Here is a 12682-nt window from a genome sequence, read left to right as displayed (position 1 = left end):
TAAAAACGCACATCTGATTCCTGGTTCAATTCCACAGAACATAGTGCCTTTGAAGTTTCTTGTATACTTCCTTTTCCTTTCACTATGTTCCTTCATAATCGTTTACTTGAATAATTTATCTTTCGTCTTCTTTAATTCATAGGGCATAACCGTGGGAGATTAAACTACGTACTTAAAAACTGTTATTTCCTTTTCACGCCTTACCGCGAATTTCCAGCAGAGGTCTGCTCAACTCAGACTAGGAATTATGAATTAAATTGTAATAATATCGGATTTTTGATGGATATTGTTAATAAAAAGACGGAGAATTCAATAACTCACTTCAGACAGTAAACGAAAATATCGGATCCGAAAATTTTCAATCAAGAGCTAAACTTTTCTCGTTCTGTATATACTCGTATCATATCAAGTATAGAGTTGTAAATGAAATGAAATCTTCCAGTTTAACGACCCATGAAAATTCCATTTAGACTAAAGAAGACGGTGATCATGAGATGAATGAAATGGTGAAATAAAGAAAATGGGAGGAAACAGCAGAACCCCGAGAAAACCCACGCACATGGCGTTTGTCTACCAGAAAGCCTATTTGGCACAAGCGTAGATCGAACCACGCACCACAGGTGAACGTTCTAATACACATATTATAAGGCACACACATACACACAACACACACACACATACACACACACATATATATATATATATATATATATATATATATATATATATATATATATATATATATATATGTGTATATATATGTATATGTATATATTCAGGGTGGCCCAAAGTAGGTATACAGTCCTGTACTGATCAACTCATTGCGTTTTATATAATTTCTTATTATTATCCATCAGCTAGACCTAGGCTAGTTTTAGACGGAAGCATTTACCGTAGCATTTCTCTTAGTAGATGTGCTGCCAAAAATCTCGAATAATATTCTATGGCATCAAAAATATATGGTGCTTTTACATGGTCGCTGGTAGCATTTTGATAAGCATCTTGTCGTGACGTAGCAAACAAATCACTGGAGAAGAGCGCAATTATGGCTCCGAAACTAAAGCGTGAGGTAGCTAAAGCTACAGTGGTTGTAACAACAGTTCTCGCCGATTATATTAAAAATCCACAAAAAAGTATGTGGGCAAAGAGCATCCCTACTCCAACTCATTTTTCTTTACTACAATTCAATTTCCCACACAAAACAAAGACCATGAATATTTGGATATTTGGCACAAAATCTTTCGCATCCTTTTAACACACTACGGCGCTGCAATCGGACCAGAAATACTGGGGAAAATGCTCGAAATAGAGCAGGTTCTATCCACAAGAAATGCCATAGTATATTCCATGGCATGGGAAATGCTATAGGATTTGCTACTTTACACGGTAGAATGATACGATTTTTTTTTTTTTTTACGAGAAATGCTACGATAAATGCTTCTGTTTAAAACTAGCCTTAGTTTCTTAATGGTTTGATTTAATATCTTTTTACTTGTATCTTAAGCTCTGAACAGCCGAAGCAAATAAACCTATAAGCTAGAATGTTATACTTGATCAATGCAGGGGTGTATACCTACTTTTGGGCCACCCTGTACATATATATATAACACCAGTCTAAAAATATTGGGCCGACTTGAAATATAAAAAAGATTGTGGATTCCAATTTCTACACAAGCTCTCCTTGCTGGTCTAGTAGCTACTGTACATGTGCAGACCTTCGGTGCATGGGGTCCCATTCGGTAGCATTCCCGATGAGCCTTGAAATTTCAACGTATTAGAGTGGTTCGGATTTCACCATAAACTGGAGGTTCCCTATCATACTCCTATAGCCTTGGTGCTGAAAGGGACACTGAACTTCAATCCAATTTCTAGAAACAGTATGTAAGATTGTAATTAGCGGGGATAGGCGGGGTATATGTTCCAGGCAACTGGTATCAACGAAAGCGTGTAATGTATTAAATCATTTAAGAATACAATGCATATTTTGCAATAGTTACTAAATGATTCTAACTATCTTATTGGTGTATTTTAAGAAATCTTAACTACTCGTGTAAGTAGAATTTCAAAAATTGAACTTTATTCTCACCTTAAACATAATATAATTAAAATTTGAAATAAAAATGAAACTATCGCCCACAAAAATACCTTCCGATGCTAAAATTAAGAAAGTGAACAAAATTAGAAATAGAAAGAAACTTCAGAATCTTGATATGTCCCGGATGAAAACAATCTTAGTTGCGATCCTACATATACTTGTATGTTACAGGTGAAGAAAACAACCTGTTAGTACTTGAGTGGCTTACACAGCATTCATATCGGTATGGCGAAAGTACGCGAGTTCAAATCTAGTTGTATGCGCCATATAGGCTTAGGATGCATGCGCTTCTTTGATATTTTCACCTCTCCTTATACAGTATTTTTCTACCATTATTTTATCATCACTCATTTTACGTTCAATTTACATACTATCTCCTTCATCCAAAATGCTACAGATGTCAAATTTTCAAATCATTTGCATTTTTTGTTTTTCTTCTGCAATTCCTGTCTGAAATGAAGTTAGAAAGATAGCAAAAGATAAATAAAAGATCATTAAAACTTTACCTCACAACCTTTGAGTTTTTCGATGTCCGATACTTCGGACATAATGTCATTATTATTGTCCGTACTGACATCAATGCTCCCTGCGAATCCACTGTCAGCAATCATCCTGATTGTTGATGTTTTGATCACTTAGGTCTATCTTGATGTTAATGTGAACACTACTACGCGCATTAAAGTAAACACACATTTCACCTGTAGAACAGTAATAATTCACACCACTTTTATTAACACATCACTAATCCACAGACGACGGCTTGATAAAGATAGAACTATACATATCATCGGTTAGTGTCCAAGTGACTAGCACCTGGCATGGCATGAATCACTTCCGGTACTTTACCTTTTGGTGGGATTCACGCTCCGTTGAGAGCTTTTATTTTCTGTAGTTTTGTGGGTAGGTGAACAGTCACCACAGTTTCCTCCGGCGCGCTTTGCACTTGCTTCTCTGTATCTACGCGCACACATACACGTTCAAACACTTAACAATAGCCGCACAACAAACTCACTGTTGTGTTGATGTTTCTCTCCGCTTCGACCGGCGTTGAGTAACTCCTTGTCTGCTGACACTTGTGGTTGCTTGCTGCTGTAACTTTATGTGACGTCACGTGTCTCTCAAGTGTGACTATAAAATGCTATTGCAGTTTGCTTTACCTGGCATGGCAATCTCTTTACTTAATTTAAAACAACATGAAATGAGAGAGAAAGAAAAAATAATAATAAAATAAAAGTTGCTTGTTGCAATGCAATGGGTGCATGTGTCCGTGCCTTCTACGTAATTACGGAAGGTTTGTTCATCGCGATTTTTATCATGACATTTTTATTGTTCTGAAGTTTTCACTGCTCCATGAAAATGACCAAGTTAAACCTTGCTCACGACTTACAAGGAAGTTCATATTATATCATTATCTCTAGAAGGAAGAGACCCCCACATCATTAATTTATAGTATTACAATATCTTCCGGTATTAAAACATTTTTTTTACCATCCAAATCTCAAAATTAATGATGATCCACATTTCTAGTCATATCAAAACAAAGTTGTGAATCAATCTTCTAGTTTTAAGCACAAGAAAACTAATGTTGTTTTTGTATTGAATCCACTAATAGAGATTTCCCTCTTATATAGTAGAGCAATTCTATATAGACTCACATACGCAGAAAACATGTTTTGCATACCTATCTGCTTAAAATTAAGGTCATAGATACATTGATTACCGTTTTATAAAACACATAGTAGTAAATCGTTGTATCTATGACGATTAGAAACTTTGAAAGCACTGTTTTTACCTTTTATTTGTTACTGTGTTTATGTAGTGTATAAAAAGTGTTTTTTTGGTATAATGGAAGTGTTTCGCTTGATTGGTTAATGCGTTTTCATAGTTCAATCAGATACATTTCGGTGCCATGCTTATGGTTTCGTATGAGTCAAAATTCTCTTATAATTGTTGTAGTTTGATGCACATGACGTCAACATTAAATTTTGTATTAGTATTCAGTTTGTAACAAAGTTGCCGTACGAATTCGCATCTGAATACAACTATATTTTTTAAAAAAATCGTTAACGTATCAAATGTATAATATAATACATTCATCAACCGCCATTGCACTTAATCGTGATATTGACTTGACATGCTTTTGTTTCCATTTTGATACGACAAGCCTCTTTTGTATTATGTTCTCTGATGAAACGCGTGAATATCTTATTAAAAGTGTAATGTGGTCCCATCTCTTACGCAATCTCTATGCTGAAGACTAATGTTAAGCACGAATTAACAAAAGTCGTAATTATGCTTACAATAAGATATACTTTCAATGATGCCAAACAATCCCCCTCCTCCTGAAGAAAATGTAGGCAATCTCTCTCCCTTTCATTTTCAAAATTAACACAGCAAGTGAATATTTATCCCCTTGTCACCTCTAAAACGAATTTCAGTAATAGTCTAGATCTAATGTTCGCATAAAATTTATTTTCCGATGTCTGATGGAACAAGAGGAAAATATAGTACTTTACCTCCTTTTCAGAAGTTGCACTTCGCTAAAATTCCGTTTTAATCATACCCTAGGTAACATGGAGAACAATTGTACAAAACTTCCGTCTACAGTGTGTTTTGGAAATTTTATGAAATGTCAGAAAAAATTCAACCCTTTCTCCCTTCTTAAAGGTTACATCTTGCAATATACTATCTTATCCATAACAGAGGGTTCACGAACAAGCTTTGTAAGAATTTTCAAACTTCTTCGTCCAAAATTGTTTGAACTGTTTTGAGAAAATTATATGAAAAAATCACCTCAAAAGTAAACTCTCTTCTCTACTCTTTCACAACAAATTATTGATGTATTGTAATGCTGTTATTAAGGATTTTGTTATTAAGGATTTTATAAATAAAATCACCTAAATCATTTTCGAGGAAATCCAAAAATCTGACCCCACCAATAAACTTTCTCTTGTGATTTGTTTTTCAAAGAGGGAGAATGACTTATAGATTCTTATTGAAATATTGATATATGAAATGCATCATTCAAACGTGTTTATGAAGTCATTAAAATCCCTCTGGCGAAAATCAACTGGACCAATATCAGTACAACAGAATACCTTCCCCTGCTGTATTTTTTTTTTCAAGGGTAAATAAGTTGCGTCGTAAAAATGAAGTGAGATCTTTTAACATTCCACGTTATGCCCTTTAGGCTCAGGGAAACGGATGATTAAGGCAAGTGACTGATGAAAGAATTGGTGGAATAAGAATCTAAGAGGAAACCCACTGACACACTGTTGTTCACTACAAACGTACTTGGCCAGAGATCGAACCAGGGACCTCAAACGAGAGAGGTACGCGCTCTAGCACTGAGCCACTGTGCCCCGTATTGTAAATTTGTTAGTGAGATGTTTATTTTTGAAATGTGAAAAAAAAATCTTCTGATTATGTTTGAGAAAATCGTCTCAAAAGGAAACTACTCCTGTCATTAATAATAATAATAATAATAATAATAATAATAATAATAATAATAATAATAATAATAATAATAATAATAATAATAATAATAATAATAATAATAATAATAATGATTGCAAGATAAATATGGGGGTGTGGGTGGCTCAGTGGTAGAGCGTTCACCTCCGGTGCTTGGGGTCCCTGGTTCGATCCCAGCTCGCGCTGTGCGAACTTTCTGGTGGACAAACACCGTGCTCGTGGGTTTTCCCGGGGTTCTCCCACTTTCTTCATTCCACCATTTCATTCATCTCTCATCGTCACCGTCTCCTTTAGCCTAGTCAGCATAAACCGTGGGACGTAAAATTTAAAGATTTAATTTCATTTCATTTTTTCAAGATAAATATCATATGCTATATTATAGGGTTGTTAATTGAATATTATTTCTGAAAAAGAAATTGAGTCGTTGCTGAGAAATTCTCTCGAGAAAAACCCAGCCCAAGAATAAACAACCCGTTCACGATTTCTCCAAAAGAAACGACTCTTTTGTCTATTATGACCCTGTTAATGAATATTTTATACTTATGAAATATGAATAAATTCCTCTGAGCTGTTTTCGACAAGATCTCATGCAAAGAAAAAGAAAGAAAAAAGAAAGAAAAGAAAAGAGAAAAACAAAAATCTCATCTTATTAGTAAATCACTTCTTTTGAATATTTCAAGATAAACAACATTTTTGCAGATTTTGCTTATACCCCGAGCCTCAGCGATACAAACGATATATTTAACAAATTTCGAGAAAATTGGATAATATTTAGAAGTTACACACTTTGATGAGTTTTGTAAAAGTGGGCAAAAGTACGATTTTACTATGTTAATTACTTTTATATTTAAAACTAGACATCACAAACTTAAAATAATACTAAAACTAGACAATAACATAAGATTAATACGTGGTATGATAAGTAAAACATTTGTCTCGTGTTAATCAACTTTGAATGATGCGATGCCTTGTTTTGTTCGCTAGGTACGACTTTTGTGTGATGGTCGACTATCCTTTACAAGAATTTTCGTTATTCGTCACAGACTTTAAACTTTCAAAATTTTTATCACAGCAATTCCTCTTTCTCCTAGGTACACTTAGTTAAAAATTATTTTTATTTTACTTTTTAACTGACCTAAAATTCCTTATACATCTCGATATTCACTTATAATCAGTATTTTACTGATTAATTTTTTACACGTATGTTTATGTTAAAATTAGCCTTTATTTAAGCATATTGTTACATCTATTTTGGCAACCATTAACCAAAAGCAAGACATAAAAAGTAAGATATATATATATAATTGCATAATTCCAGAAATTGTAATGTGTAAAAATTACATCAAAATACACAAGTAAAGTGAATAGCAAATACATTGAACTTAAGGAATCTAAAACAACCTTTATCTTTGTTTACTGGTTAAAAACACTGATTAATGATGTCCTCATGTGATAATCCTCCCCGATAAACACCACCTTTACGAAGACACTTATGTGTCGGGTGGGGAGGATTGCGTGCTACAGTGAAATTTAGAGCTGTGTCGGTGGTAGTTCACTACCAGAAGGGCTACCCCTACCGAATTGGTCTAAATGGAGTAGCCAGACGAAGAGTGTTCTGGGAGAAGGCAGCAGTTCTCCAGTATCCAAGTTGGCGGAAATCATAGTGATTAGTACGGCAACTTGGACATTAGTCCCAGGCGTGGTCAGAGTGACTTTAACGGCTGGTATACTGCGGGGTGGAAGGCAACGGGAAACCACCACTCTATTTTCCCTAGTTTGCTGGCAGCAAAAAGAGAACATATGAACAATGGTCTTTCGCAGGTTAAAATGTAGTTCCGGAGGTAAAATATCCTCCCATTCGGATCTCCGGGAGGGGGATGGCTTGGGAAGGACTATTGGACGAGAAAGTAATAATGGGAGGAAGACAGACAGAGAAAGAAAGACAAGGAAGAGCAAAAGGTTTAGGATAGGGACATGGAACGTACGTACTATGTTACAGGGAGGAAAATTAGAAAATCTTAAAGAAGAAATGAAACAAAATAATTTAGATTTGGTAGGCGTTTGTGAAGTTAGATGGGAAGGTAATGGGGTATTGAACAGCGAAGAATATAGAATGTTTTATTCAGGTAATGAAAAGGGCGGTCATAATGGCGTAGGAGTAATTCTTGGAAAGCGCTTAAAAGAGAAGGTATTACCTGACCAGGATATTAGTGCGGTTTTTCGTGGAGGGCGCTAGTGTTGTGTTTACATCAGTTTGTAGGTAAGCGCGGTGGGACAGGGGAACGGAGAGCGTCACTCCGCAGTGTATCCAACGATTTTCAAAAGTTGCAGTTTACATGTTATAAGTAGCCTAATCTGTTTCGCTTACTAAAGAACTCCATAAATTATATAGTTGTTATTGAATGCAGTAATAGTTATTCCTGCAGTAATGCAGATGTATTGTGGATAATGGCATATGCATGGAAATTACAATTTAAGAGCAAGATAGCACACAAGTGAGTTTCTACCGTGTATTAAGCAGATTATATATATATATATATATATATATATATATATATATATATATATATATATATATATGTATGTATAAATCGATTACGTTTTATTTGATTTCGTTATAAAACAGTAGAAACCTGTAAAACTCAGTAATAAAATGTTAATGACTAAAAGATTAATTATGGGTTGGTAGCCTAGATACTTGTGCAATATCTTGTAACTGTAAGTCTAAATCAAGTTAAGGCTCGCGATGCTTGTATTTGTTTTAATGTAGATCTATCGATTTACAACTAAATTACTTTCTTGAGTTGTTGAAGAAAGAATTCCGATATGTTTCCACTCGAGAACTGTGGAAGTTCTCTCCGTTGGTCTATTGGCTAGCGCATGTGTCTTTGTTGCACGTGGTTCTATGAGAGCCCAACAATTAATTTTACAATCTTTCACTTTCATTAATCATCTGTCTCCTCTAGCATAAAGAGCATAATCATGGGACGTTAAACTAAAGAAATTTCGTTTAATTTTTTCGATGAATGTGAACCCTTTGGGGAAAAAGGAAGTGAAGAAGAAATTTTCCTTAATTTTTTAAAGGGCTACGGGATTGGATAGTTTGTCTTTCGGAATTGCCTTGTAAAACCTGATTACAATGCATCTTTCTTTTAGGATTATTATTGTAATCCAGCCTTTTGGTAAATGTGAAATAAAAGTATCGATAAAACATCAGCGTATGGGTAATGTAAGCATAAATATCATTGGTTCAATACACAATAAATTCACAACTTTTATTTATGAGTATAGAAATTCCCTTTGAACTCCCTCTGAATTTCTTTCAGACCCTAAGTCTCTTGTGACAAAGAATTAATTCTACTATCTGTTTTCATACACAATATAATTTTGAAACTTGGGAGCCTAGTGTTGTCTTTGTGTCTGTAATACATAATCATTTGTCGATTGACTTCATAAGACTGAGTTTAGCCCGTGAGCATAAGTTGCATATAGTTCAAACATATCAGATGTACGGTCTTGTTTAACAAATCATGTATGCACATATGAAATTCAAGGACAAAGGCAATCAATCGTCTTTAAACAGCTGTATTTTTATTTCAAGTGTAATTACTAAAATGTGCTACGTATAGTTCCAAGAGGTTGGGATCCTTAAAAAAAAAAAAAAAAAAAAAAAGGGAAAAAAACTGAACTTACATACTTAACATTGACACTCATCTTCTTCTTAATGATTTGATGTAAGAAGCGGCCGCATGATTTCCGGCCAATCGTTTCATCTCCGGTATCTTTGAGATGGCAGTGGAAGACAAAACTTCGTTCTTCTAACTTGATATTTTGAAAAACTTACGCAAGTGATTTTGTTACTTAAATACATATCTATTCACTCTAATCAATTTCGAAAGTACCATTAACTTTATAATAACATAATGAATGTAAGAGTTACCATGAAAATGTATTTTGTATTTCTTTTTAAATATTAAATTCATTTTTTCTGAATTTCACTGGAGCTATAAGAAATCAATTGTCAGGCTCCCCACTTTAAATTTTAATCGCTCCCCTACCGCCCCCAATGTAACATTGGGTTTATTTCTTTTAAATAAATTTTTCAAAATATGGTAGAAATAGTGGATTTTTAAATTACCAAGCCATGCTAAATAATGACAGGTTAGATATCAGAGAAAGTTATCTTTATCTACCATCTTAATTAGGGGCGGATCCAAATCTCCTTCGGAGGCTGTTAGATTATCAGTTTCTCTCTCACCAGTCTTTTGCAGCACATCCGAAAATGATCTCAATGTAACTTTGTTAACTGAAGGTACTGTCAATCGATCGATCACATGGTCCAAATTGGTAGCAATTTCGAAGACGCCTTATCTCAAAACTACACAATAGAACTTGCTTTAAACAATGAAAGCGCAGTTGCCAAAGTATAACTTTGATTCACAAAGATGAACTTCGAGGTTTTGTTAACAGATGAAGTAGGAATTCCTTACACTCTAATGCTACGAAGTTCTCAGTGTTCCTTTGTACAACACTGAGGTTAGGTTATTCGCTACTTATTGCCAAATTAGTATGGAGTTTTTTTTTTTTTTTTTTTTTTTTTTTTTTTTTTTTTTGCAGTCCCTTAAAATGTTCTGAAAATAACTTCCATAACTTTTGAAATTGTGTTTGTCTTAACTTGAACATATGCGTGAAGTGGTTTATTATGAACAGGGCAAAAACAACTGTGATTAATTACAAGTAATCCGGTTAGAAACATTGTTGTTTGTATTTTAGTTCCAAAACCGGCCGCCCGCACTCGTTCGCTGGTTAGATTATAGTGAACGTAGAATTTATTGATGATAGAGTTATGATGTTAAGACTTAAAGGAAAAACGAAGTATCTAGTGGTGATACAGACATATGCACCGACGACTTCGCATGCATATGAAGAAGTAGAGGAAAATTATGAGAAAATAGAAGAAATTATAGATAGGGAGAAGAAAGGTGCATGCATAATTCTAATGGGAGATTTCAATGCAGTTGTGGGAGAAAAACAAGAAGGTAGTATCGTAGGTAAATATGGTTTAGGCGAAAGAAATGAAAGGGGAGAGGGACTGGTGAATTTCTGTAGACAGAATTCACTAGTAATTGGGAACACTTGGTTCAATCAGCACAAGAGAAGAAGATATACATGGAAATCACCAATAGACGGCGGAAGATATCAGATAGACTATGTTATGATTGAGGACAGGTATCGGAATAGCTTAAAGAACGCGAAGACCCTTCCCGGGGCAGATATTTTCTCCGATCATAATCTTGTGCTGGCCGAAGTAGATATTCAACTGAAAAATGTAGGCAGAAGAAGAGTAGGTAACAAAGTGTTGAATACTGAGAAGTTGAAAAACGAGGAAATAAGAAATCTTTTTGTTAAAAAATTCGAAGAAAAATGTTCAAACGAGGAAAGAATAGGTGCAGGTAGTAACGCACGGTGGGAACATATTAAACGTTGCTTACAGCAAGCCGCAGAAGAAGCAGTAGGTTACCGCGAACACAAAACTGCTAAGAAACCATGGGTTACAGAGCAGATGTTACAGAAAATGAGGGAGAGGAAGGTGTGGAAACAGGTTGATACAGAAGAGGGCAGAAAGATGTACAGAAAGTTAAATAATGAATTACGAAGAGAAACAGACAGAGCGAGGGAAGAGTTTTACAAAAGAAGATGCGAGGACATAGAAGAATTACAAAGAGTTGGGAAATACGAGGAAATGTACAAGGAGGTGAAATCTATGGAATTTCGGAGGAAACAAGGGGGATTATGATGGCAGTAGAAAATAAGAATGGGAAGGTAGTCATCGAGAGAAATGAGGTCATAGGAAGGTGGAAAGAATACATTGAAGACTTATATGAGAGTAGGGATAGACCGTGTAGCCTAAATGTTGAAGTAGAAAATGAAGTAGGCGAGGATGATAAAGGATTTAGTATTCTTCGGGATGAGTTTGAAAAGGCTATATCCGAGATTAGGAATGGGAGGGCAACTGGAATAGATAACATACCAATCGAATTCATTAAAAATATAGGAGACAAGGGAAAGAAAGAATTGTTCCGACTATACAACGAAATATATGAAACAGGAGAATGGCCAAAATACTTTCTGAAAACGATCATGATACCGATGGCTAAGAAATCGAATCCAAAGAGATGTGAAGATTATAGAACTATTAGTCTCATATCTCAGGCAGCTAAAATTCTGCTCCGAATACTGAACAGAAGGTTATATGAAAGAACAAATAAAGAAATTGAGGAGGAGCAGTTCGGGTTCAGACGAGGCAAGGGCACAAGAGATGCAATTGGATTATTAAGGGCGATCGGTGAAAGATTTATAGAAAAAGGGAAACAGGTGTATGTTATATTTATTGATCTAGAAAAGGCTTTTGACCGCGTGAATTGGGAATTGTTGTTGGGAGTTCTAAGGAAGATAGGGTTAGAATGGAAAGATAGAAGACTTATAAGAAACTTATACATGAACCAACAAGTAAGTGTTAGGATAAGGGAAGAACTGACGGAAGAGAGTGCAATTGGAAGGGGAGTTCGACAAGGATGCTGCCTCTCGCCAACACTATTTAATGTCTATCTAGAAGAGATAATGAAAAAGAGTTTACATGATGATGATGGTATTTCGGTAGGAGGAGAATGATTAGATGCATAAGATTTGCAGATGATATGGCGCTTGTTGCAGAATCTGAAAAGAAAATCAATAAAATGTTAGAAAAAATGAGAAAGGGCTTTGAAGAATATGGGATGAAAATAAATGTTAGAAAGACAAAAGCCATGGTGATTGGAACGAAGGGGTCTGTGTCAAATATAAAAGTAGGAAGGGAGAAAGTAGAACAAGTGGATAGTTTTCGATATCTGGGTAGTATTCTTAGTAATAACATGAAGTGAGAACGTGAAATAAAAGCAAGGATAGGAATGGCGAAAGAAGCCTTTAAGAAGAAGAAAAGTCTGTTTTGTGGGAACTTGAAGAAAGAGTTGAGAAAAAGACTCATAAAATGCTTCGTGTGGAGTGTTGTACTGTATGGGGCGGAAACGTGGACATTACGTAAAGGTGATGAAAATCGACTGGAAGCCTTCGAAA

At 35.1% G+C, this 12682-nt stretch overlaps 1 protein-coding gene across 1 annotated transcript in view; it reads right to left on the bottom strand.

The window, feature by feature from the left end:
* LOC145677243 (kinesin-related protein 2-like) overlaps nucleotides 1-3259 on the bottom strand; it is a 335651-nt gene extending 332392 nt beyond the window's left edge. Inside the window, exon 1 of the mRNA XM_081747842.1 lies at nucleotides 2602-3259. Within this exon, the coding sequence (XP_081603968.1) occupies nucleotides 2602-2706 (105 nt within the window). The 5' untranslated portion in view covers nucleotides 2707-3259. The remainder of the gene's footprint in view (nucleotides 1-2601) is intronic.
* Nucleotides 3260-12682: the final 9423 nt, after the last annotated feature.

Source organism: Thermobia domestica, chromosome 2 (assembly GCF_964235325.1).
Source record: "Thermobia domestica chromosome 2, izTheDome1.hap1.1, whole genome shotgun sequence".
Lineage (NCBI taxonomy): Eukaryota > Metazoa > Arthropoda > Insecta > Zygentoma > Lepismatidae > Thermobia > Thermobia domestica.
This window is presented reverse-complemented; position numbering and strand designations above follow the sequence as displayed.